The 22553-nt window shown below is 43.3% G+C and overlaps 1 protein-coding gene across 1 annotated transcript in view; it reads right to left on the bottom strand.

The window, feature by feature from the left end:
* SYN3 (synapsin III) overlaps positions 1-22553 on the bottom strand; it is a 189981-nt gene that overhangs the window by 10239 nt on the left and 157189 nt on the right. Inside the window, exons 9-12 of the mRNA XM_041416911.1 lie at positions 17961-18103; positions 12654-12728; positions 9193-9295; positions 3512-3646 (exon numbers count right to left, since the gene is read on the bottom strand). Of these exons, the coding sequence (XP_041272845.1) occupies positions 3512-3646; positions 9193-9295; positions 12654-12728; positions 17961-18103 (456 nt within the window). The remainder of the gene's footprint in view (positions 1-3511; positions 3647-9192; positions 9296-12653; positions 12729-17960; positions 18104-22553) is intronic.

Raw genomic sequence — 22553 nt, 5'->3', positions numbered from 1 at the left:
TCATAGTTGGAAACATTGAAATTAGCTTCAACTGACTAACATAAATGTGATGAAGTTGCCAGTCCATCTTTTGCACTATTTATTTGGGACTTGCAAATGGATGGGGAAGGAAAATCTTGGACTTTTCCATTCATGGTTTCTAGCCCTACATAGCTTGGGAACTAAACCTTGCCTTGGTGTTGATGGAAATTACCTGTTCTAATGCTGTGAGATGTCTTGATTAGACAGGCAAAGAAAAGGAATTAGATCTCATATTCACCTCTACAGTCTCTCCCTACAGCCAACCAAGGCATCTCAGAAATAAAGGCAAAACAGGTTTTCGAGGCTGAGAGATGAAGGGGTGAGGGCCAGCCCAAGGTCTTCTGATGGTGGGTCAGAGAGGCAAGAACAGAACCACAGTGTAGCCATGGGACCGGGTTTCATGCTGAAGGCATGAAAGCAAACTTGTCATTAACATCTTATCCTGTCCTGGGCTCAACCAACCCATTTATCAACACGGCCAGGTGCAGTATCCTTGAAGTATCCCCTCTGCTAACTGTTTGCAAGAATTAAAATCTCTAACATCTATATCTGAAGTCAGCTTCTGCTACACAATAAAACTACCTTTTAGCCCCTCCATGTGCTCTTGTATAGCTTGTCTGTTACCTTGCCTAAGGCTTTTTGACTAGCTATATCATTCTGACTGACTGCCTGTTATCTACCACTTCATGAAAGAATTCCCAAAGAAATGAAAGGAAAAGAATCAAAAGGAAATGAATGGAACATTTTTTCTTCTTCTTTGCAAAAAAATTGTGTGGTAAATGCCCTGAGCTGTGGTTTCTGCTGATTTATTTATTCTTCTGTATTCTTCTTTAAATTATCATTTGAGAAAACACATAAAGTCTAGGACTTACTTGTCTAAATTTTTCTACATTACTCTTACAGCCTTCAAACCACATATTTTGTATTTGTTGTACACCAGTCCTCTGGAGCAGTAACTATTTCTAATGATATCACACAGTTTTTTGGCAGCTTAATCACCTCCCAAATTCAGTTCATTGGACATGGCCATCTGGCATTGGGGGCTTAATAATTTTTTAAAAATATCAGTCGTCACTGATTTAATAACTGTTTTTGTTCTTTTCTGTGTCTTTCTGATCAGGAAAAACTATAAGAAGGTAAAGAAGTTCCCTGCTTTCAGCAATTACATTTACTAGAATCACAATGCTGTCTCTGTTGTCTTCTTTTCCTCCCTAAATTTTGGATGATCCATAGAGCCCATCAATTGTTTGCTAGGGTTCCATTTTCTGATGAACTCAAAGAACTTTTTTCATTCTTTCCTCTATCTGCTCCTTAAAATTAATTTCTGTCATTTTTTACATTTCCTTTTATTACTTGTAGGATGCCACATAAATGTCAGATTTCCAAATTTGAAAGACTTTTTTCCCTGTTTGTCTTAAATGTCCTTTCTATCATTTCATTCTACAAGTTTATTTCTCACATTCTTTGTTCAGGAGCAGATCAGAAACGTATATATACATTCTGGAAAACAGTGGTCTCTCAAATAGCATCTATACAGTTTTACTGCTGGGGAGTTGATTAATTTTCTTTTCTCATGCTTGTGTCATACTTACTTTTTGATAGCACATTTGTCCCTTGGACATTAAATCTAAATGTACACGCTCACTATCTGACTTTGCACCTGGATGTTTCTTATGGCAAAGTCAGGGTGTTCTTACCTCCCTCTGAATTGCTGTCCCCCGTGATATTTGACTTGCTTCTTGATAGCTGAAGTCTCACCATTGTTGTGACTCGTTACTTTTCCATCTCTGTCAATTCTGTGCTCCCAGTTTCATAATTTCTCAGTTTTTCTCAATCCAGAGACTAATATATCCAATAATAAGTATAGGTATTCTATTCATACCCATAGGATATCCAAGGATTCACGTCTCTATCTATTCAGTACTGCTGTCTTTATATTCAGAATTGCTCTTTGTATTCCTTCTGTAGAAGTCTTCATCTGTAGTTCTAATTCTTCATCTCACCAGCCTCATATTTAATTCTTTCTCTCTGGACACTTCTAACTGTTATAACATTATGTTAGTAATGCAGCATGTACAATTTTTGGTGATATTTGTGGCACCAAGCCCTTTCTCTATTAGTAAAACACTCTAGTTAACATGTTTGTGGGTTTAGTTTTCTTGATTATATATATAGGTAATTCTAGGTTTTATTCCCAATGAAGACCCTTTTCTTATTTGACTCTACTATTTGACACCCTATCCCTTCAAGATTTGTTTTGTTCTTGTTTTTGCCTTAATTTAGGTCTGCTGTAATCCAATCCAATCCTGTACCAGTATATTACAGACATGGAAAAGAGATGCATCTGTCCATGTTCTCTGTTTCTGTTGGCTTGCCCTTTTCTTAGTTCGTGCACTCTATTATATCTTGGCTATTTCAAACTGTAGTTCTTGATTCCACTTTGTAAATGCTGTCTCTTCTGCACCACTTTCCCTGCCTCAAAACATTTTCAGTGTCTATTAAATGTTTACTCCTTCACTCTAGCTAAAACTTGGAGTTATCCCAAATACCCTTCATGCTGGGTCCTGGTTTAGCAGGAGTGGACTGTCATATGGCAAAGGCAGAGCACCATAAAGTGCCTTCTCCCATTTTTTTTTCTTTTCTCAAGTGGAAATGAAAATTGTACCAGTGTGTTGCACTTAGTTTTGTCCCTCAACTTTTTACTCTCGTCTCTTCTGTTGCACAGATTTGTTGTCCTCAAACCTTCCCACTTGGCTCTCTGTTAGATACTGAGAGAGGTGTAGCAAGTACACCTGGATACTCAGGTTCTGTTCTGGGGTGTTTCATTTATATTTAACTGCCTCTGGGAAATGTGGTAGTAAAACTAGATGCATTTGATACTCAAAATGGATGTACACAAGAAGTAAGGGGCCAGTTTAAATGCAAAAGTAACAGGTTCTTAGATGAGTTCACCTTTAGTAAAGCCTCCCCCTGATGGAGGTGGCAAAGGACATCTCTGAAGAAGAAACTGCAGTAAGGAATGGAACAAGTCTTGCTGGAGATTCCCACTTTCTGTTCTTGAAAACAGAACAGGGATGCAAAAACTGTAATGAAACGTATCCTGAGGAATGTTGTTAGACAGAAATGAAGCTCGGTTGTGGGAAATAGATGTGTAGAAAATTCTGGGTATTAGAAGTACCTCTAAAAATGCCCATCTTCAGTGTGAATAGTGAATTTAGCAAGTCAGAATGTCTAGATGCATGGACATGCTACTGGTGTGATGTCATATTTATTTGGAAGGAGAGTAAGGGAGAGAGATATGTTCCTTAGGGCTGCCCACTTCAAAGAGCCTGTGAGAATCTCCTTTGGAAGAGCAGGAGTCAGTCTGTCCCATACACTCCCACATGGGACTGTTCAACTCTCTGAGATGTCTGACTGCCTGACACACTTAGAGAGGAGAGAGAAAGAAAGAAGGTCAGGGAAATAACTTGATCACAAGGTTCATTCATACCCAAGGCCTCAGTGGTGACGGTGTAGATCCAGCAGTGACGACAAGCTGAGTCATTTTGGAAACAACCAGATCAGCTATAAGTTGTCTGTCCTCTTCTATGTGCTCCCCAATCAGGGGCATTGAGCTGTCCATCACCTGCCACAGGACGCAAAACCAACAGTTAGTAAGGTGGATTCCAGCTGGCAGATGCCTGTTTCAACTCACCTCTTACATTAACCTGGTTGTGTCTGCACATCTTTGTCAATATCTACAGTCACCACTCTCCTCATGCTGAAACATGCTTGACTTTTCCAGGTGTGGGATTTTGCTTAGGGTTTTTTGGAAATGTGCTTCCCCCAACTCTCCATCTTCCTTCCCTTCACAACTTGGAAGCCAAGCCAAGACTTATGGTGGCTGGAAACTTTCTAAATTGACTTAATGCAAATTTTGTCCTTCGCACGTCCTGAGGAGATGCCTCTGATGGATAAGGTCTGGCATTGCCCCACAGTACTTGGGGGTGACATTGCAATTTAAATGGCCACAGCAGAAGAGAAACAACATGTACTGAAGCCTGAGGAGATGAGAGCAACAGGGACTGGAGGACACCAGGAAACATTTGGGATTAATGAACACAAAGCACTGCACCCTGAGAGGGAAAACAAACACCACAGATGTGTAATGAATAGGATGTCACCAAACCAGCGCCAAGTGCAGGAAAATAAACTTGGTCTCTTGATTGTCTTCTTGATAATGCTGTGATACAACTGCTTCCCAAGAAAGTTCTACAAATCTGTTGGGGAAAACTGGGAAGCAAGACTGTGGGGATGGGGGAAGGAAAACTGTCAAAGGGTCTTTGAGGTAAGAAATGGCCTCACAACAATAATACTGAAAGCACAGCAGACCCTCAGCTGTATAGCAGCCCTGAACACGATTTTCAACAGTTCATCATAAATCAAGTGTTTTGCAAACATTAGCTAAATCCCACAGGAAGAACTGTACTCTGATGAAGTTAAGATTCAGCTGGAGTAAATATAATAGTACCAAAATATCAGGGTTGGAAGAGTTTATTTTATTTTGCTTTTATTTTTAAAGCAAACATTAAAATCCCTGGAAATGCAAAGTTGAAGGTTGAATTGCTCAAGAAAGGCACTGACTCACGCTCAGATAACAATCGGAAGTGCACTCCACCCTGGCAAGGCCGCAAGAGTACACTCTTGGAGGGAAACGGAAAATTTTGTACCCTCTTTTTTTAGATTTAAAGTAGAGGAAATCAGTGAGGTGAGTTCACTGAGTTTGTATTCTGCTCTTTTCTTGCAGCACAATGGTTTTGTTTAATTTCTACAGGTGTCTTCTATGAACACTAGAAAAGCTACCTAGAATGTTTTAACTAAGGTACACATGGAAAAGGGGTTGATGTTTATATCCAAGTAGGACTTGGCCCAGGGGGAAAAAGCAGAAGGTTAGAAAATTATATGTTAGTGTTTGGCTAAATACACAAGGTGGCTTTTCCTTCCACTATCCACTTAGCTGTTCTTCTGTTGAGAAATGAGGTGAGGAATGTGATGCTTCCTAACAGTGTCAGGGGATGGCCAATTCCCACCTGGGTTCCACTAGCCAGGGGCTCCTGGGAGCCCTCCAGCAGGTCCCTGCGCAGGTTTCCTTATTTCCACTCCTATCTTAAAAGGAAATGCGACAATTACAGTTGCTGAGAGAGCCCGTGTGACCACTAGATGCTGCCGTGTGACCACTAGATGCTGCCCTCGCCCCGCCGAGAGTCAGGCGAGCCGCGCTCCCCGCTCCCGCCTCCCTGGGAGTCTCCGAGACACGGCTGTGCTTAAAACACCCCGAACCCCGCTTTTCATCGACTCGTAGAATGATTTGGGCTGGAAGAAAACTTTAAAGGCCATCCAGTCCAATACTCTTGCTATTAGCAAAGACATCTTCAACTAGATCAGATTCCTCTCGAGCCCCGTCCAGCCTGACCTTGAACGTCTCCACAGATGGGGCATCCACCACTATCTGCACAGTAAAAAAAATTCTTCCTTATATATAGTCTGAATGTACCCTCTTTTAGTTTAAAATCATTATCATTTGTCCTGTGGTAACAGACCCTGCTAAAAGGTTTGTCCCTTTCTTATGGGCCCTCTTTATATACTGGAAGTTCCTATAAGATCTGCCCTGATCCTTCTCTTCTCCAGGCTGAACAACCACAGCTGTTTTGGGAGCTGTCTTCTTAGGTGAGGTGCTCCAGCACTTTAACATCTTCATGACCCTCCTCTGAATATGCTCCAACAGGTCCATTTTTTTTCCTGTGGCTGAGAACCCCAGAGCTGATTTCCCCATCTCAAGGATTGTTTTTTCCTATTGGTGTGGCAGCAGTGGCAGAAGAGGAAGATGGTGCTTTATAAACCAAAGGTTCCAGGGGGAGTGAGCCCTGGAGCAGGTTCCACCTGAACAAGTGAAGATGCACCAGGGATGAGGCTATGTGCTGCCCTGATGCGTAGTACCTGGCAGGGGAATGTGAGATGTGGGAAACAGCAAATACAGGAGTGAACAATCACATGCACAAGGGAAGGCCTTTGAAAATGGCAGTGATTTCTGACATCAGCTGGTTGCCACTGAACTGAAAGGGTCATGAGATGTTACCTTGCCTGTCCGCCAGGAAGGGTGAATTGGTCTGGAACTGGGCACAAATGCTAATACTGAATAAATCAACTGGCTGAAAGGAATATGTGAATTACAGACAGATTGCACTCATCCCTTCCTGGGTGATCACAGGACAAGGCAAGAAGATGTCAGCACGTATGGACCCAGCCTTTGTAGCTGCCCAAGGTCAGAGGCTGCTCCTGGTGCAGCTGCTGCTGCCTGATAAGGTGAATGAGGGGTGAAGAAAAGTGCCCAGGCAAAGAGACTCAGGAAAAGATCATCCTGGTTCTCCCTCTGTGCCTATCTGATGCTGAAGCCTGGGCTGTTTCACACTCTGATGTGCAAGAGTGGAGTGTTAGGTGATTTTGAGGGAGAGAGGGAGGGAAGGAAGGAAGGAAGGAAGGAAGGAAGGAAGGAAGGAAGGAAGGAAGGAAGGCAATGATTTGACGTATCAAAACAAATCATATGCACTGCTGAAGGGATGAGCAGGGCAGCAAGGAGCATGTCTCGTAACATAGCTTAGCTGTATGGCAGTCAGGGCTTATCTTATTCTTCTAGGAGGAAGAATAAATCACATGGACCATTTTGCTTGCCCTCTGCTTGCTTCATATTTTTCATTTTAGCAGAGATGTAGAAATGGGCTAGATTACAAAAAAAAAAAAAAAAAAAAAGAGCAGGATGATTATTAAACCATACATGTTGCTGATAAAGTTCTTTAAAGCAGAGGAAAAAAGAATTACCAGCTAAATTTACTGCTAAATTCACAATCTGTTTCAATATGAGCCATGAAAATGGTACATAAGTGTGCTAATGCTCTGAAGGCAGAAATGTAACAGATTCTGCTGTTTGTCATGGGAAAAGAAAAGAAAGTGAAGTTCAAGTAAGAGCAAATACCATGTGTGCAAGATTACTCTTGTGCTGTTGATAACTCATCTGTCTTAATCTTATTTATTTTGCAACAAACCACTGTGATAAATCTCAGTTCATAGAACTGCCCATCACTACCTCTGTGAATCTTTCCTGAAGAGCTACTATGTGAAAATTAATTACTGCTTGCAACTGCATTGTGCAAATTCCTTGTTTGTTCAGCCCATTTAGGCGTGCTTTCTTGTAAAGTGTCACAGCACACTGTTCCTTCTTACCAAGAAAATAGAACTGTCACTCTGTCAAATAACTTTTTTCTCCCACTACCAAAAGAAAAAAGCAAAACAAGGGATCAGTTTCAGACTAATAAAAGTACCCCAGGAAGTTGGATGGAGGCAATTAATTACTCGTCAACATCTCCCTCAGATCTGCATAAAAAGGTACCTGTTTGGCTTTGCTCTGCTCCTTATATTGCATTTCTCTACTCCTTTCCAACAACATCCATCAGCCTGGCATCTGAATGCCTGCTAGATATTGGTATATCAGGTCTTCTCAATCCGATTCTCCACTGTGATAATTCACCATGACCCATCTGAAACTATATTGTGTTTCTTCTGATTTGTGTCATATTAGATGCGTTGCTGCTTATCTTGGTCACAGAGAGAGGAGCATGAGCGTGCATTGCTCTGCGTGCGAGCTGATGATGGCTGTTAGGGTACGGATGTGCTTTTCACCACTCAGTCACACACAGTGGCAGATGTGAAAACCCAGAGGCATACCCAGACAGAGCCGTATAATCTTTAAGCCCAGAACTAGCAGTGTGTGCACGTACATAGGCTTATGTGCAAGAATATATGTAGGGATATGAAAACCACATATCACGTCTAACCATGTGTGGACACAATCCAAATGTCCTTACAGTTGTCTCTAGCAAGGCTGCTTTCTTGCTCTTTCTTTCCCAGCTGCAGAGGTACAGAGATTTAAAAGTGCACAGCAGGGAAACAGTCTGATCTAGGGGATGCTCCTTTAGGTGCTGATGAATTGCATACGGGAGCAGACCTATTAGCCCTGGCCCCATCAATTCAGGAAAAGACAGAGGCTTGCCAGCGTTTGGTTGCTGGCAGCACGCTTCCATCACATGGCCTTTGACAGGTCACTGCTCCCCTCCCTGGGGAGAGCAGATACATAATGCAGGAATGCGCAGTCACTGGAGGGCTCATGTGGTTCTCATCAGCATCCCAGCCCTCGGCGGGTGGGACTGCTCTCCCACACATAGCTTTCCAGTGTGTCAGCACCCCTGCATGAAGCCAATAGGCTGGCTCTGCTCGTCTTCCTCAGCTGGCCTGTGTTGGTGGAGTTTACAGCAGGTCAGATGTTGTGTCTCCTCAAGTCACATACTGACAGAGGCACTTGCTTACTTGCTGGATTGTCTCTCCTCCAGGGCATCTCTTCAGTTTCCCACTTTGATTTTCTGGCTTTTCCTTCTCTGCCCTGTTAGGATGATCTGAGCGTGCTATTTACCCCACCTCCACATCTGCCTCCTGGCCTGGGAAGGAGCACTTTGAGCTTTAGCTCTCAGAGCCAACAGTCTGTCCAGCCCTGAATACAAAATGCTGTAGTACACATTACCCAGAGTAACTTTGTCTTGCTTTGCCTTGATGGCCTCTTACTGTAGTGAATGTCTGTGCAAGAGATTTTAGAAAATACACCTTTCTTTTTTTGTTCTATCAAGATGCTCTTGTTGCTTGTGAACCTTTTGCTACACTCTCACCATTTATTTTCCTCTTTTAAATAAGGTGCAACTTGGATTTTTGTTTGGAAGTCGCCTTAAAAGTGATCAAAGAAAGGTTCATTCAGCGTGAAATTGAGATTTTTAATGAACTGAATCATCTGCTGGAAAGCTGAGGTGGCCAGCACTCTGTGGCTCTCCATTTCCTTTCACGGTCCACACTGAGAAAGGAAGGCACTTCAACCCTGACACTTTGCTGTGTGTCTGCTAGTTTGGCTGGGGCTCTGAATCAGCTCCTAACGTATCAGTGGGCCATGGCCTGAAGATGCAGGTGGGCACAGAGGAGCAGAGACTGCAGGAGCACGCAGGGCTGGTGCAGGTTGGTGTGTGTGAACTCCAAGGCAGAGTGCTTGCAGATACACTTCCCAAAGGAGACCCACATTCATGTTGCCCATGCTCTCACCTCAATGATATAGTCTTTTCCATCTTTGCTGTGGACAGCTTTGACAGCACAGATATCCAGACCTCCAAACATTTCTGCGCAGGCATCTGCCCAGAGTCGGTACCTGCAGAAACCACAAGAGCATGGCTAGGATTAGCTGTCCTTGGGTAGTCCACCAAAACCAGCCACCCACCCTGCTGCCCATAGGAACACAAAGTGATTTGGGAGCCCTTATTACAAGGTGTCCTTCATGTGTTTTGCTGGGTCCTTGACTCCCTCCCTTGACGCCCCACTCACAGGAGAAGGAGTGAAAAAAAAAGAATCTTGCCCTGAAAGTTTCCTTCTGAAAGTGTCCCTTCATTTCAGATTGATTCAATCCTGCCCTCAAAGCCACCTTAAAATGTTTCTTTCCCTCCTTGGTATTTACATCAGATCTCCAGTTGGTTGTCATTCAGCCAAGCTATAAATATTTAGCTCATTTAATCTCCCAGTAGTGTTGGCCCCTCAGCGTTTGTATTGGCTTTGCCTGAAAGCCCTCCCTTATGCAGGCAGCTTTCTCCTGATAAGATGTCCTGGACATTAGGACTGGAATAGGATCAGAAAGTGAGTGTTGAATTTAGCAGGGAATAGCCATCCCCTCTCTGATCTGTAACTCAGTAGCCCCTGCATTTTACAATTTACTTTCAATTTTATCCTTTTACAGTCTCCTGCTTCCTTCTATCCCTTGGGTGTTGTTCCTAGTCAGGCAGTCCCATCACATGGACCAGGCACTATTTGTTGGAGGGAGACCTTCAGGCTGCAGATCTTTTCCCTATCCATCCCAGGATGGGAATGTGAGCTGGGGGTCCCTTAGCTATCCTGGAGTCAGAGGAGGAGAGAGAATGACAAGAGGCATATTTATGGGGGACCACATCCCCCCACTGTGCAAATGAGGAGGGAATGAGGCAGCCTGGTTTTATTTCCTGTGCAGCTGTGCCGTGGTCCCAGCCATTTAAATAAAAATAATAATCTCAGAACAGCAGATCTGTAAGCAGGACTATGACATGATGCAGAGAGGGGAGGGAAGGCCACAGTCTCATGAAAACACTGACATTTTGCAGACCCTACAGGGACTGGGGAAAGAGCTGTTCTGGCTAAAGAACAAATTTAAGTCCTTGAAGCCAGTCAGAGTCCCCATATCTTGACAATACAATGATGAACTTGTGTGAACACAATGTCTCTGGGAAGAAGAAAAATTATGACTTCTATGACTACCGGTGCTTATTTATCCCTAATGAGGAGAACAAGTGTGTTCACCCTGGACGCCCAAGGAAGACAGTCTATGAGTCAATAGCATAAAGAGGAGGAGAATTATGGACTGCATGAGTCAGGCAGGAGGCACAGAGAGCACCTCTCATGCACTGCTGTGGCCCAACATCCAGGGACACCATTGTTGGAACACCCCTCTTCCTGAGGAACATATCTTGGTGCCTGGGCTCAGCTGCCAGGGAATTGTTGGTCACTCCAGAGACTCTGATGGCTGCACATCTTCAATGTTTGTTGGTTCTAGGTGAGCACTGGGAGCATCAGGGCCGCTGGGGTGTAATAGGAGTATTACAAGGAAGAAGAGCATATTTATGCACATGCACCAGGTGTTGCATTTTCAGAGGATCTACTGTCATTTCTGCATTACCTGAACATTTAAATCCTTTGTACTTATGTTCAGTACAGTAGGTACTTCAGGTTGCTCCTATTCATCAGAGCAGTTGAGCACATTCTTGCCTTGTTTAATGCACTGGCAACTCACAGATTTCAACAGGGTTTGTTGCGTTTATGGCTGAATAAGGCTGGAGTGGTTAATTGTGGTACAATTAACAAAACAAACCTTCAAAATGCAGTGTTGTAGGCTGGCAGGAACCTGTGTTTTAGTCCTACAACACTGCAATAAGGTAATGTCTACCCTTCATGTGTTTAGCTTCAGCTGTGTTATAAACAGCCAGGATGCATCATGACGTCCACTTCCCACAGTACTATTAGGGTCTTGCAGAGTCACCTTCAGCATCTGATTTGGGGCTTGGCTTCCCTGTTTCACAGAACTAAAGGTGCAGAAGGGACCTTAGATGGTTGCCTGCACAACTCTTGTGTTCCCAAGAGGAGACATTTCTTTAATCTGGTCAGAAAGAGGACAGAGATTTGCCATCCCCTTCAGAGCATCAATTTCTGTGCTATGCTATCCTTACTTTAAGAAAATATAGGAAATATTTAAAGGAACCTTTTAAGCTATAATTTATTTCTTACAGTATTATACTGGTATTGTAAGTAGTAAGAAATGCCTATTAACAAGCTGCCATATATTTAAAGACCTTATGCTCTTTCATTTTTTTTTTCATCTTTAGGATGAAGAGGTGTTAAGCTTGTGGGCAACTTCTTCCAGGTCTGTAACAGTTCATGAAGGAGAGTGAACATCTGTATTGCAGGCAGGATAGTCTACAACTCTACTGGAAAAATATCAGTGGTCTGCTAACTGAAAAAGGTGGAAAACTACATAGAACTACATGGAATTGTTGCATGTTTTTCTCAACAGCTCATTAGGTTTTCTCTGAACATTCCTTTTATTGTCCTTTGGACTTTCTCCAGCTCCTTGCTATTTCTCTTCAATTGTCATGCCCAAAACTGGACAGAGCCAGAATTAATCATGAACCTGACAAACTGGAGGTGTAATCTGAAAAAAATCTTTAATTCACTTAGCATGAATGCCTACATGTAATCTATGGATTCTATAAATCTATGAATAATCTACTTAGATGGGATGGAGGAAAGTGATGAGAACAAGTGTTAGTTCTGCAGGATAGGAGTTACAGCAAAGCATGTTACCATGAGTCCACAGTGTCAGGCAGCTGCTGCAGTATTAGCAAATATCACAGTGATTTGAATACTGGAGTAGTATTTGCAAGTTTTGGTCTGTAAGATGCATGAGGGAATTCTTTCTGCTCTGTTCTACAGTGAGAAGACCTTAACTTAGACAGTGACCACTTTTGTCAGCTTAAAGCAAAAAAGTGCTTTCAGCACTTCAGCTGACAGTTTTTTTCCTCTGTTAGACAGAAGAAAAACTCTTTTTCTGCCTTTTGTTAGTAATATACTTAGAATAACCTCATGTTACTTTGTGTTTTGTGCTTTGGTCTTTCTGATTTTATTCCTACATGTTTGTACTGGTGTGCTTGACCTAGCATGCTGGTCTTGTTTCCCAAGGTTGCACTCACTAAAGATCTAATGATTTAGCAATGTTGGTTTCTAGCTGTACTTTCAGTCTGTTCTTCAAAATAGGACAGTTTGCCTTTCTGTCCTTAGTATTTTTTTAAGAAAACACTCAGTCTTTTAAAGTCTTTATCCAGCGTCCCAGGAGACCTCACTTACCAGTTCTCTCAATTAACCAAAGTCGGAAATACAATTCCTCCATTCTAACCCAAGAATAGCTAATACTGTCTTGAAACACTCTTCCTTACCTCTCTGTCATTGCAATCTGTTCTAGCATCGCGGAGCCCGTGTTTGCCTTCCAGTTTCCAGAGATGGAAGTCCTCCTAGGAAAACAAACCAAAAACATAACCTGAACATGAAAATAGACTCCTGACCCATCCTCCTGCATACTGTAGTGCTCATTCTTGACTCTGTGCTTGTACAGGAGGGGATGAGGTGAGGTTCTTCCTCCCAGAAGCCTTTCCAAATCCTTTCTGAACAACACTCCATACAGGATATGTTGTTCAGACTCATGAAAAACTGACTGAGGATTTTAGGCAGAGAAACCTCCAAGGAATCTTGAGCACACATCAGGCTCTGTGAGTACTTTCTTTCTTTATACATTAGACCTAGGGGAGCTGATGTGTGTGCAAAAGATCTCTAATAATCACCCTTATGTTCTGCAATGGGTAGCATCCTCCGTCCATGGAACAGAAGGTCTCCAGGCAAATATTTACTGAGCAGCTTCACAAAATATCAATTCTGACATTCTGGGTCTACCTGAATTTGATTTCAATTGTACTTCTGTGTCCACTTCAATTTGATTTCAGTGGTACTGATGTCATAGAATATATTATCATACTGTCTTTTCATTGACTTTTCATTGACTTTTCATAGTGGCTTACTGTGTTTGGACTCAGAGAATTCCTTATTTCAAAATCTTTGGAGTTTCATTAGCTGCAACTGATAGCTATTTTCTAAAAAAGGTACTGTTGCTAGAAAATTCTGGGTTTCACCATCACTGTCAGGGGTGAAAATTTTCCTTTTCTTGACCTTAGGCCCAAGGCAGACATTGGGCAGCCTGCTCTGACAACACTCCAGATAACCCTTCCATAGTGCACAAGCCAGGACAAGTCAACAAGCTGACAGGATACATCCAGGAAACCTCTCCATGCTGAAAGAGATTTATTTATGAGGGGAGTGTGAGGTGTGATCCAACACTGCAGTATGAGATTGTGGGAGCCCTTGCTGCCAGTTCTCTCACATTTTCAGCAACATGTACAAAAGACACTGAATTTGCAAAACTACATTCAGCAGTGGTAATACTGATGTCCTGGTAGACTATAAACTTGAATCATTATAGCTGACTACCTAAGGTTCCCCTTTACTCTTGAGAGAGACACCCTGAAGTGCTTTTCCCAATTCTCCTCTAAACTGGCATGTTTAGTTGCTGTGAAATTGAAATTATCTTTGTGGCCATGTTTAATGGACTGGACTGGGGGGGCTGAAGGAGCATGATTACTGTGTTGAATAACTGTGTTTTTATATAGTTGACTTTTGGGCCTGCTGCCTTCACCTGGCATCCATTCTGCTGCCCTACTTCCCAAGCAAAAGAATGAATTCCTCCTCAAGCTTGGAGTGTCATTAGCCCTTTGATGGCCTGTAAGGTCAGCGTTCAGTCCTCAGCCTTTCTTTCTTTTTTGATATGGGACTCATAGGATTATGTTTTTTAGCTCTGCAATGGGAAGAACTACTCTTTGCTAGCATTTACTTTTAACAGAAAATTGCCCTGCAGTGCCAGAGGGCATCCAAAGTCCCATTAGTACTGATGGGAACTCCTGGAGTCTCATTAGTGAGAAGATGATTTGACACTGGGGTTTAGAAAATGCACCTGGCATACCAAATGTAAGCAGCTGTGTTGTCCCTAAAAAAATTAAACCACAATTTGACAGTTTTACAAGGAAATTTGTCATGGGAAAGGTCCCAAAATAAGAATTCTGCTCAAGCCATTGGGCTGATTTGTTGGACTTGTTTATGCCTATCCAGATTGATCCAATTTTCAGCATAAGATTTAAAATATCTCTCTCTGCTGTATTGCTAACTTTCTTGCTAGGAAACCTTGCTGTTTTGAAACTGAAGAGTTTTATTTGAAGCCCGCTGGATCAGACACCAAACCCTACACCACAGCCTCTGTCAAGATCACTCCCTTCCAAGCAAGTCTGAGCAGTTCAGGTGCTAACTGTGACCCCAAACTTACAGAATCGCAGAATCACTGCATATCCTCAGTTGGAAGGGACTCAGAAGGATCATTAAGCCCAACTCCTGGCCCTGCACAGCACTATCCCCAAGAGTCACACTATGTGCCTGAGAGCATTGTCCAAATGTTTATTGAACTCTGTCAGGCCTGGTGCTGGGACTGCTTCCCTGGGGAGCTGTTCCAGTGCCCAACCACCCACTGGTTAAAAATGTACAACCTAAACTTCACCTGACACAACTTCAGGCCATTCCCTTGAGTGCTGCCACTTGTCACCAGAGAGGGGAGATCAGTGTCTGCCCTCCTCTTCCCCCTATGAGGAAGTTGAAGATTATGATGCCTTCCCTCAGTCTCCTGTTCTGCAAGATAAATAGACCAAGTGACCCCAGCTGTTCCTCATACAGCTTCTTTTTGATTTCCTTTTTTTATTGTATGAAGTGAAAAAGGAGACTTAAGACAAAAAAATTTTCCTGCCTCAAACCCCATATCTTTTAGGGACTGAAAGCCTTCCAACCATCCTAAACATCAGGAGGCCACACAGTGTACAGTCAGTACCTTGAAGAGAAGGACCCCAGACTTTTAGAGATCAGCTGCTCAAACAGATTTGTGACCACAACACCTTCAGCATTGTTTAGGAGAAGTGGATAAATGAGCAGATCAAGAGCTCTTTGTGTCCTATCTCAGTCTATAAGTAGCTCTAGTTTAGGCACAGTGGATGTGGTATCCCCTACAGAGCACATTGAACTGCTTTGGAGGTGACAAGTCAAAAATCCCACTCATGAAACTACAAAGGAAGAGTATTACCCTCTTAGTAAAAGCTGGTGGCAAGAATAGCTCATGTCTGAAAGTCAGTAGCTGCTGGCTTAATTCAAAGTGAACAACATTTCATGAGTCTAAACTGGAAATGATCCTGCTGTTTGCCTCCAGTTGGGCGGAGTGTGGAAGCATAATTTCTGCCCCAAATCCCCTGTAACATGAACAATTTTCATGTTTTCTCTTTACCAGTATTACAATGGCAGTCAAATACACTTGGTGGAATTTTAGGCGTGTATCATATGCTGCTTATCTGCTGTTTTCAGACTGGCTCAAGGCATGGACAAAGTAGGAGTTTGTTAGTGTAAATCTGGAGTCACTGCACTGAAGCCAATGGGAAACTGAACTGAAGCCTTGGACCATAGGCTGGAAGGAAGTGCATTGAACATCTGGGGCAGGGAGGAATGCATGACTCACCCTGCAGCATCCTCCCTCTGGCAGATGCTTGGTGCAAAATAAACATATTCTGGAGAATTTCAGTGCAGTCTTTTCTCAATAGAAAAGGGGTTTTAAAAGTGTGTGGGTGAAGGTATAAAATTACTGGATAGATTCCATGGCTCACAGATCAAAGCAAGTCCCTTAGTATGACGCTACTGCAAGATGCTGGAATTGCCTTTAAGGCTAAGATTTGTTAGCATGACTAATGGTTTTGAGTGTCCTATTTGGGACACCAGTGAGAGCTCTTATATTTTGCGTCTTTTATGTCTGTCCTTGGACATGTTAGGGACTTATACCATAGAAATAACCTAAATAACCTGGGGTGGAAGGAACAGTCCCTGGTGGGACTGACTATACCACTCTCCCAAGCTCACATCCATAAATGCCTCTTTCAGTCTAACTCAGCCTCCTGGGCTAGCAAGTCACTGGGCGAATCTTGCTGTTTGCTTTCTTTGCGAATGAGCTTTATTTCTCATTAAGGTGTTCTCTGTTCATGACAGTTTTCACATGAAGACATTTTTTCTTTAGCAAACAATTGTTTGTGCAGCTATACTCCCAAGTGGGATTAGGTCTTAGTGTGACTGCTTTCTTTCCTCAATCATTTGGTATTATTTCTGATCCTTGTTCTGGATGAGTGCATGGTGAGTTCGAATAATAAGTGAGGAGGGAGTATGGTCAGGCTAACTTGGCCTTTGTTTCAGTTACAGGCAGTTGGGGAGCAGGCTCTGGAGCCAAGGCTGGGTGTGTTGGCAGGAATAGGGAATTTTAATATTTTAAACCTTCTTTCCTTTGGCCAATTTGAGTCAGACTCTGAGATGTTAATGTATTAGGCAATTGTGCTATTGTTGACCTGATTCAATTAAAAATAAAATTTCTTTCATTGAGATCACATGAAGTAGCCAAGTGTCCCCCATGTCCTTCTTTCCCATGAAAAATGTGACTCAGTCATTATCTAGTTTTCTTAAACATCTCTGTGCTAGGAATCCAACTGGGAATTTTAGGCAGTTATAGCTGAAAAAGATGCAATTGTGTACATTTCATTATCTTGTTTAACTATGTTTCAGCAGAACTATGGCCTAGAGGTTTGCAGACAGACCCAAAAGTCACAGTGTTGTGGGTGTTAGGTAACATATGAAATTTATCTGGCGACCTGAAGAATGTTCTGCTGGAGCTGACTACTTGTCCAGAATTCTGTGGTTGGATAAGGAGCTTCTGGAGAAGCTGCGCTGTGTGGCTTTTTTCATTTACTGGTTTGTAGTAAGAAGAAACAGGTGTCCTACTGACTCATGTTGTTACATCTCTAATTAAGCGTGGTGACTACTGAAGTTTGGCTGAATGCTTTTTAAGATTTTTAAACATACCAGTGTTGAAGACTGCTGTCATGACACCTCCCTCTCTACCTCACAGGGCAGGGAGGAGCTTTGGGGCACCTACAGAAATGTTTCACCTTCTCTCCCTCCTCTGTATGCGTCAAGGAGCACACATGCAAAAAATGCCCACAGAAACTCTGCGTGCTGCCCCGGTTGAGGCCTTCATACCTGGTGCTCTGTGCCCCTCATGTGATGTGGTGCTGTGATCTGCAGCTGGGGAGAGGATAGGGTGTTGCTGTGGGCTGAAAGATGGGGTGCTGCTATCGCCTGGACACTGCAGGACTCCAGGAGTTGCAGCTAGTTCAATTTTTTTTTTTTTTTTTTTTCCCTGGTGGAAAGTGGGTGGGTTCAGTTTCCACTAGAGGGTACTTGGAGCTGGAGGATTTTGCTGGAAAAGATGAGCCCTTCAATAACAGGATGGAGAGGTGATGGCTGAGCACAGTCATTATAGTGGGAACTAACTGAATCTCAGAAAGAGACAGACCGAGATTTACATTCCAGAAACAATGACCTGACAGTGACTAATAGAGAAGATGATTGGTGGATGAGGGAACTGAGTTCAGAGGTGGGAGGAGAACAGCAGGGTTATTCTTCAAGGAAATTAAGTCAGCTACCTATTCCTGCCCAGAGCAGACACCGACTCAGTCATATCCATAGCACTGTCTCCTCCCCATCTTGCTCTGGCATAGGCATGCACTCACATGTAAGCCTTGTAGTTGCTGCCAATTTTCTGGATTCGGATGTCATATTTGGAGTCAATGAATGGCTCGATGGTGGCATAGGTTTTTGCCATGGCTACTATGCTGGCCATGTCCCGGAAGTCGTGCTGGTTCTCAACTTTGACCTTGATTATCAAAATCCAGTGAAAAAGAGACAAGAGCAAAAAGAACATGAATACTTTGTAAGCAGAAGTCATCTCTGCACCTGAATAGCACAATGTCTATTATGAATAGCACAGTTAAACCCCACACAGACACAGCTGAGGACAGAGCAAGGCTTCTGTGATTCAAAGAGAGAAGCTTCCCAGAGCAAACGAACCCAGACCAAATCCATCCCATTCTCCTTCCTCATGCCTCAGCCCTGGTAATTCTGGCACCAGAGAGGCAGCTAGACCTTTGCCCAAGTGGCTCTTGCTAATGGTCTTTGCTTTTAGGATGCTTCAGAAAAATATTCAATCTCTTAAGAGGTTAATTCCATTACTTCATTCAAACTTTGCAACTGCTGCTTCCCATGTTGGGATGGATGAAAACAGTGTTTTGGGTGGTCAGGAAATACAAACCAATTCCAGGAAATCAACATGAGAGCTGGTTGTCTGTGACCTCTAGCCTTCAGTTCCCTGGCATTTCACGTTAACCCACTCCAGACTTTCTTTGAGGAGTTGTGTAGGTCTCTTGACTGGACATAAACTCTGAAGGAAAAGGATGTCTCTGGGGGAGTTTCTGACTCTTGGGGAGACTTGTGTGAGTGTGAGGCAATGGGCATGTGGGTAGGACAGCTGGTTGTGTGTCAGACTTGAGTCTCACTTGGAAACAAACGAGCAGTTGAGACCTATGAGCTACACTTTTCCTGAGAAGATGGCTTTTCACAGATCTGTATTCAGTTATGGGAAATGCTCTGTATCTTAATTTAAAAAAAGGTGAAATGGGGAAAGACCAAAACAGTAGAAGTTCTAATGATATACTCAAACCTCTACAAAAGCTCATTGATTTGAGAAAGCAAAACCAAACAAGCAGGTAACAAGAACATACTGAACAACTTCACCTCACTCATATCTTTAACCATGGCCTTTAGTGTATTGGCAAACACTTGTTTGGTGCATCTAGGAAACCTGTACGAATCTTGTTCCTTAGGGCTGGACATTTGCAGGAAGGGTGGATTAATATGTGGAAAAAAGACCATGACTGTATGAAAAGGATGAGCAAGTGAGTGACTTTCTTTATGTTATTACCCTCACTTTGTCTTTTGGAGATGCTTTGAGACCACAGCTAGGGATTGCAACCCTGCTTTGCTAAGTGTTCACTAACGGTCTCTTCTCCAGAAGAGCTTTCCATCTGTGTCACTGTGTGTTAAAAGAGGGTGATGCCAGACTCCGTGGAGCCAGCTGAAGGAAGCACATGCAATGGTATTTGGTGTTTCTTTGCAAAGAGCAAACAAGTGGTTTTATGTATCTGCTTTCAAGCATGGAAGGGAGGGAGCCATCTTCACTTGGGAACAGAGAACAAGCGTGTTGCTAACCTGTTTTACTCTGTTTAGATTGTTTTGTGTAAGTGCCAGCTTACACATAGAGCACATACAAAGATTTGGCCACATCCTGTTGCAGAAAAGCTTTCAAAAACTGAACAGTTGTGGGGAAGGTGAAAAGTGCAACCAGTTTGACCCATGACCATTTCTAGATGCCTGAACAGGAAAAAGAACTCATCTTTGCTTCTCCTGTTACTGACGAGCAAATACCCCTAGTCCTTCTCCCTTTTGCTGTGGTGAGGGCTGTGCTCTCACCATCCAGGAACTGCTGAGTAAGGGAGCAGAGAGTGATGACAGTCATCTGTGGGAAGGGAGGGTACCAAAAAAAAAAAAAAAAAAAAGGAAATAACAAATATAAAGGGGATATGTAAAGGCAACCATTATATGGCATCCTGGAGGAGCAGCCTTGCTCTAGGCTGTGTTGTTTCCCTCTCTGTCTGAGTGGGGATGTGCAGGGCAGGGTGAGGTGGTAGGAATGCCCTGGAGGCAACGGGGAGAATGGGAGAGGGAACCCAGAGGCTGGACTTTCAAAATACCAGAGAAAACAATGCAGGCTGTGTTGGAGCTGGGTATTTTTGTTGCAGTGATAAGAGCTGCCCTGGGCTGAATGACATCAAGCAAGAGAGTCCCACCCAGATGAGATGATCACAGGAGGGACTGCAAGGGCAGGCGACATTGAGCGGTGTTACAGTACTCCTGGACCCTTTTGGGAGTGAGAAAATACAAAAGCTATTATATAATGACCTACTTGGAACAAGGACGTTTGTGGGATTTGAAACAAAGTGCTGTGCTTGTGCAACAGATGTCTTTGGGCCCAAACTGAAATGTTTGCATTCTCAGCCCAGGAACACTTGACCCAGAGCAGAGGAAAGGATGCAGCTCCCCCCTCCAGACTGGAGTTAGACCATATTATATTGCTAGAAAGGAGCTCATCTTGTTAAATGTGATGTTTGCTCAAAAAGTACAGCATGTCTGGAAAGGTCCATTTCTTCCTCCTCCTCCACCACCCCTTCCCTAGAGGGAGAGAAGGAAAGCAATTGAAAATGTTCTCTCCAATGGGCCTGAGGACTTTTGACTGGGGGGACTCACCAAGGACACAAAGTAAGAAATGAAAAATTAAGATGACTCCCACAGTGCTACACCACTGCACAGTCCTCAGGAAACAGCTCCGGCATCTTCCCTGGCCTGTGCCAGAGTACTTCCCATGGACTTTTCAGAAAAAGCAACTCACAGAAGTCCCCTTGTAGGGGATCACAGCCTTATTTCCCACCAGGCATCAAAATAATCACCACACCACAGCTGAAATCTGAGCCACCATTTGTTAATTGTTAGAGCCAGCCAAATTTGACAAAACAACAGCCGTATTCTGGGTTAATGCTGGTTTATCCCAGGGTACGGTTATTACTTCATAAACAGGAAGCACTCAAGTTACAGTGAAATTAGATTTATTTTCCTGCCTTATCTATTGAGTCCCCCATTTTATTAGCTTTCTACGTTTAAATTTTGTATAATTCATTTCATCCTGCCTTGTAACCCTTTTAGATGTCAATAAGATATCCATTTTCCTAACAGAAGAAAAAATCCCAGACATAACCAAAGCCAGGGTGGCTGCAGTGTGACACCAGAGGGCATTATTTAAGAAGGTACTATTAAAAATCAATCTAGTGCAAAGTTATCAATTTACCTAACAAGAGACAAATCTGTCTTCTAAAATGGCAGGTTGGCCAATACATGAAACTGATAAAAGAAGTTGAAAAGAAACCAACAGGAAGCCATTTTTTCCATCTCTCTCTTTTGTTTTGCAACCTTCTTAGGATAAATGCTATATCCCATTAACTGCATAGGGGAGTGCAAACAGTGAATACAAACACAGCCCCTGCCCTGGCAGCCTGTTTGCTTAGCTGTGCTGGCTGTTTGAGCAGCAATAGACTCATTCTGAAGCCATAAGTTACTGTTTGCTGTAGCATTTTAGTGACCTGTTAAGAAAGGTTTGGGCCAGTGTGTTGACAAATGCCTTTTCTGAGTAAGAAAGCTCCTCCTTCCCTCCTGGCTCTCTTCCCTAACCCTGGTACCAGGGATGCCCTAGCATGCTCCCTGTTGGAAAGGGGTGTCTGGCTGGTTTGCTGGGGACATGCTCACACAGATGTGAATATCCCTTTGCCCTGTGGTGGCATCTCAGAGCCTGATGTGCCCACATGACCTGCATCTGGTACCTGTTGGCATCCTCAGCCTGCTCAAGAAGCACTGGTCTTTCTGCCTTTGGCTGGAGAGCAGTCCAAGGGGCAGGTCATGAAGAAACATTCTGCTCTATCCCTGTTGCAGACCTTGTTTTGAGACCTTTCTTGCAAGGCAGGATTTTGGATTGTTTCTGGCAGCATTAAAACCCCACTGTAGCAATTTGCTGGGCAGTCTGAGCAATACCTCAGATCTGTGTGAGCACTGGTTCCTTTAGTGAAGGATCTGTCTGGGTAGAAACTTCTGCTTCCTCGGTCTCACAGTTCCCTAATCTGCTGCTTCTTCTACATCCCAGATGTTCCTAGACACCAGGGTCCCAGGGCTACAGCTGTCCTCCCTCATCCTTAGTCTAAGCACTGCAAGATCTTGCTTTCCAGTCCCCTTTTGCTTTCATTATGTGGCCACATGAAAAAATAATTGGTTAGCCAAAGTGCCATAATTATCTTAGTCTGCTAGGACTGCCCTAGCCTTGCCTTTCTTGAGCATCATCCAGTGTGAACTCTGCTTTTGAGGTTAACTCTGCCCTACAGGCTAAACACACATCACTTTGGAGATAACTTGCAGAAGCACTTTCTGTATCCAAAATGAGGTTAGAGCCAGGTTCAGCTGGAAGGTGAGTGTCCAAGTCTGAGCCAGGGCTGGACTTGGCAATGTGGTGCTTAACTGAGTCTTGGTAGGCTTGTGAAAATTCATGGTCTGAGTGTTTTCTTCCAGAGGAACTGGTGCAGCCACACAAAGCTTGTGATTTTTCATCCATCTCAACCTGCTCTCAGCCTTTCTGTAGGGGACCCTACCATCTTTGGATAGTGGGTCTTCAG

Source organism: Onychostruthus taczanowskii, unplaced genomic scaffold, assembly GCF_017590055.1.
Source record: "Onychostruthus taczanowskii isolate IOZ18803 unplaced genomic scaffold, ASM1759005v1 scaffold53, whole genome shotgun sequence".
Taxonomy (NCBI): Eukaryota; Metazoa; Chordata; class Aves; order Passeriformes; family Passeridae; genus Onychostruthus; species Onychostruthus taczanowskii.
Note: the sequence above shows the minus strand (reverse complement) of the source record. Positions and strands in the feature narration are given on the sequence as shown.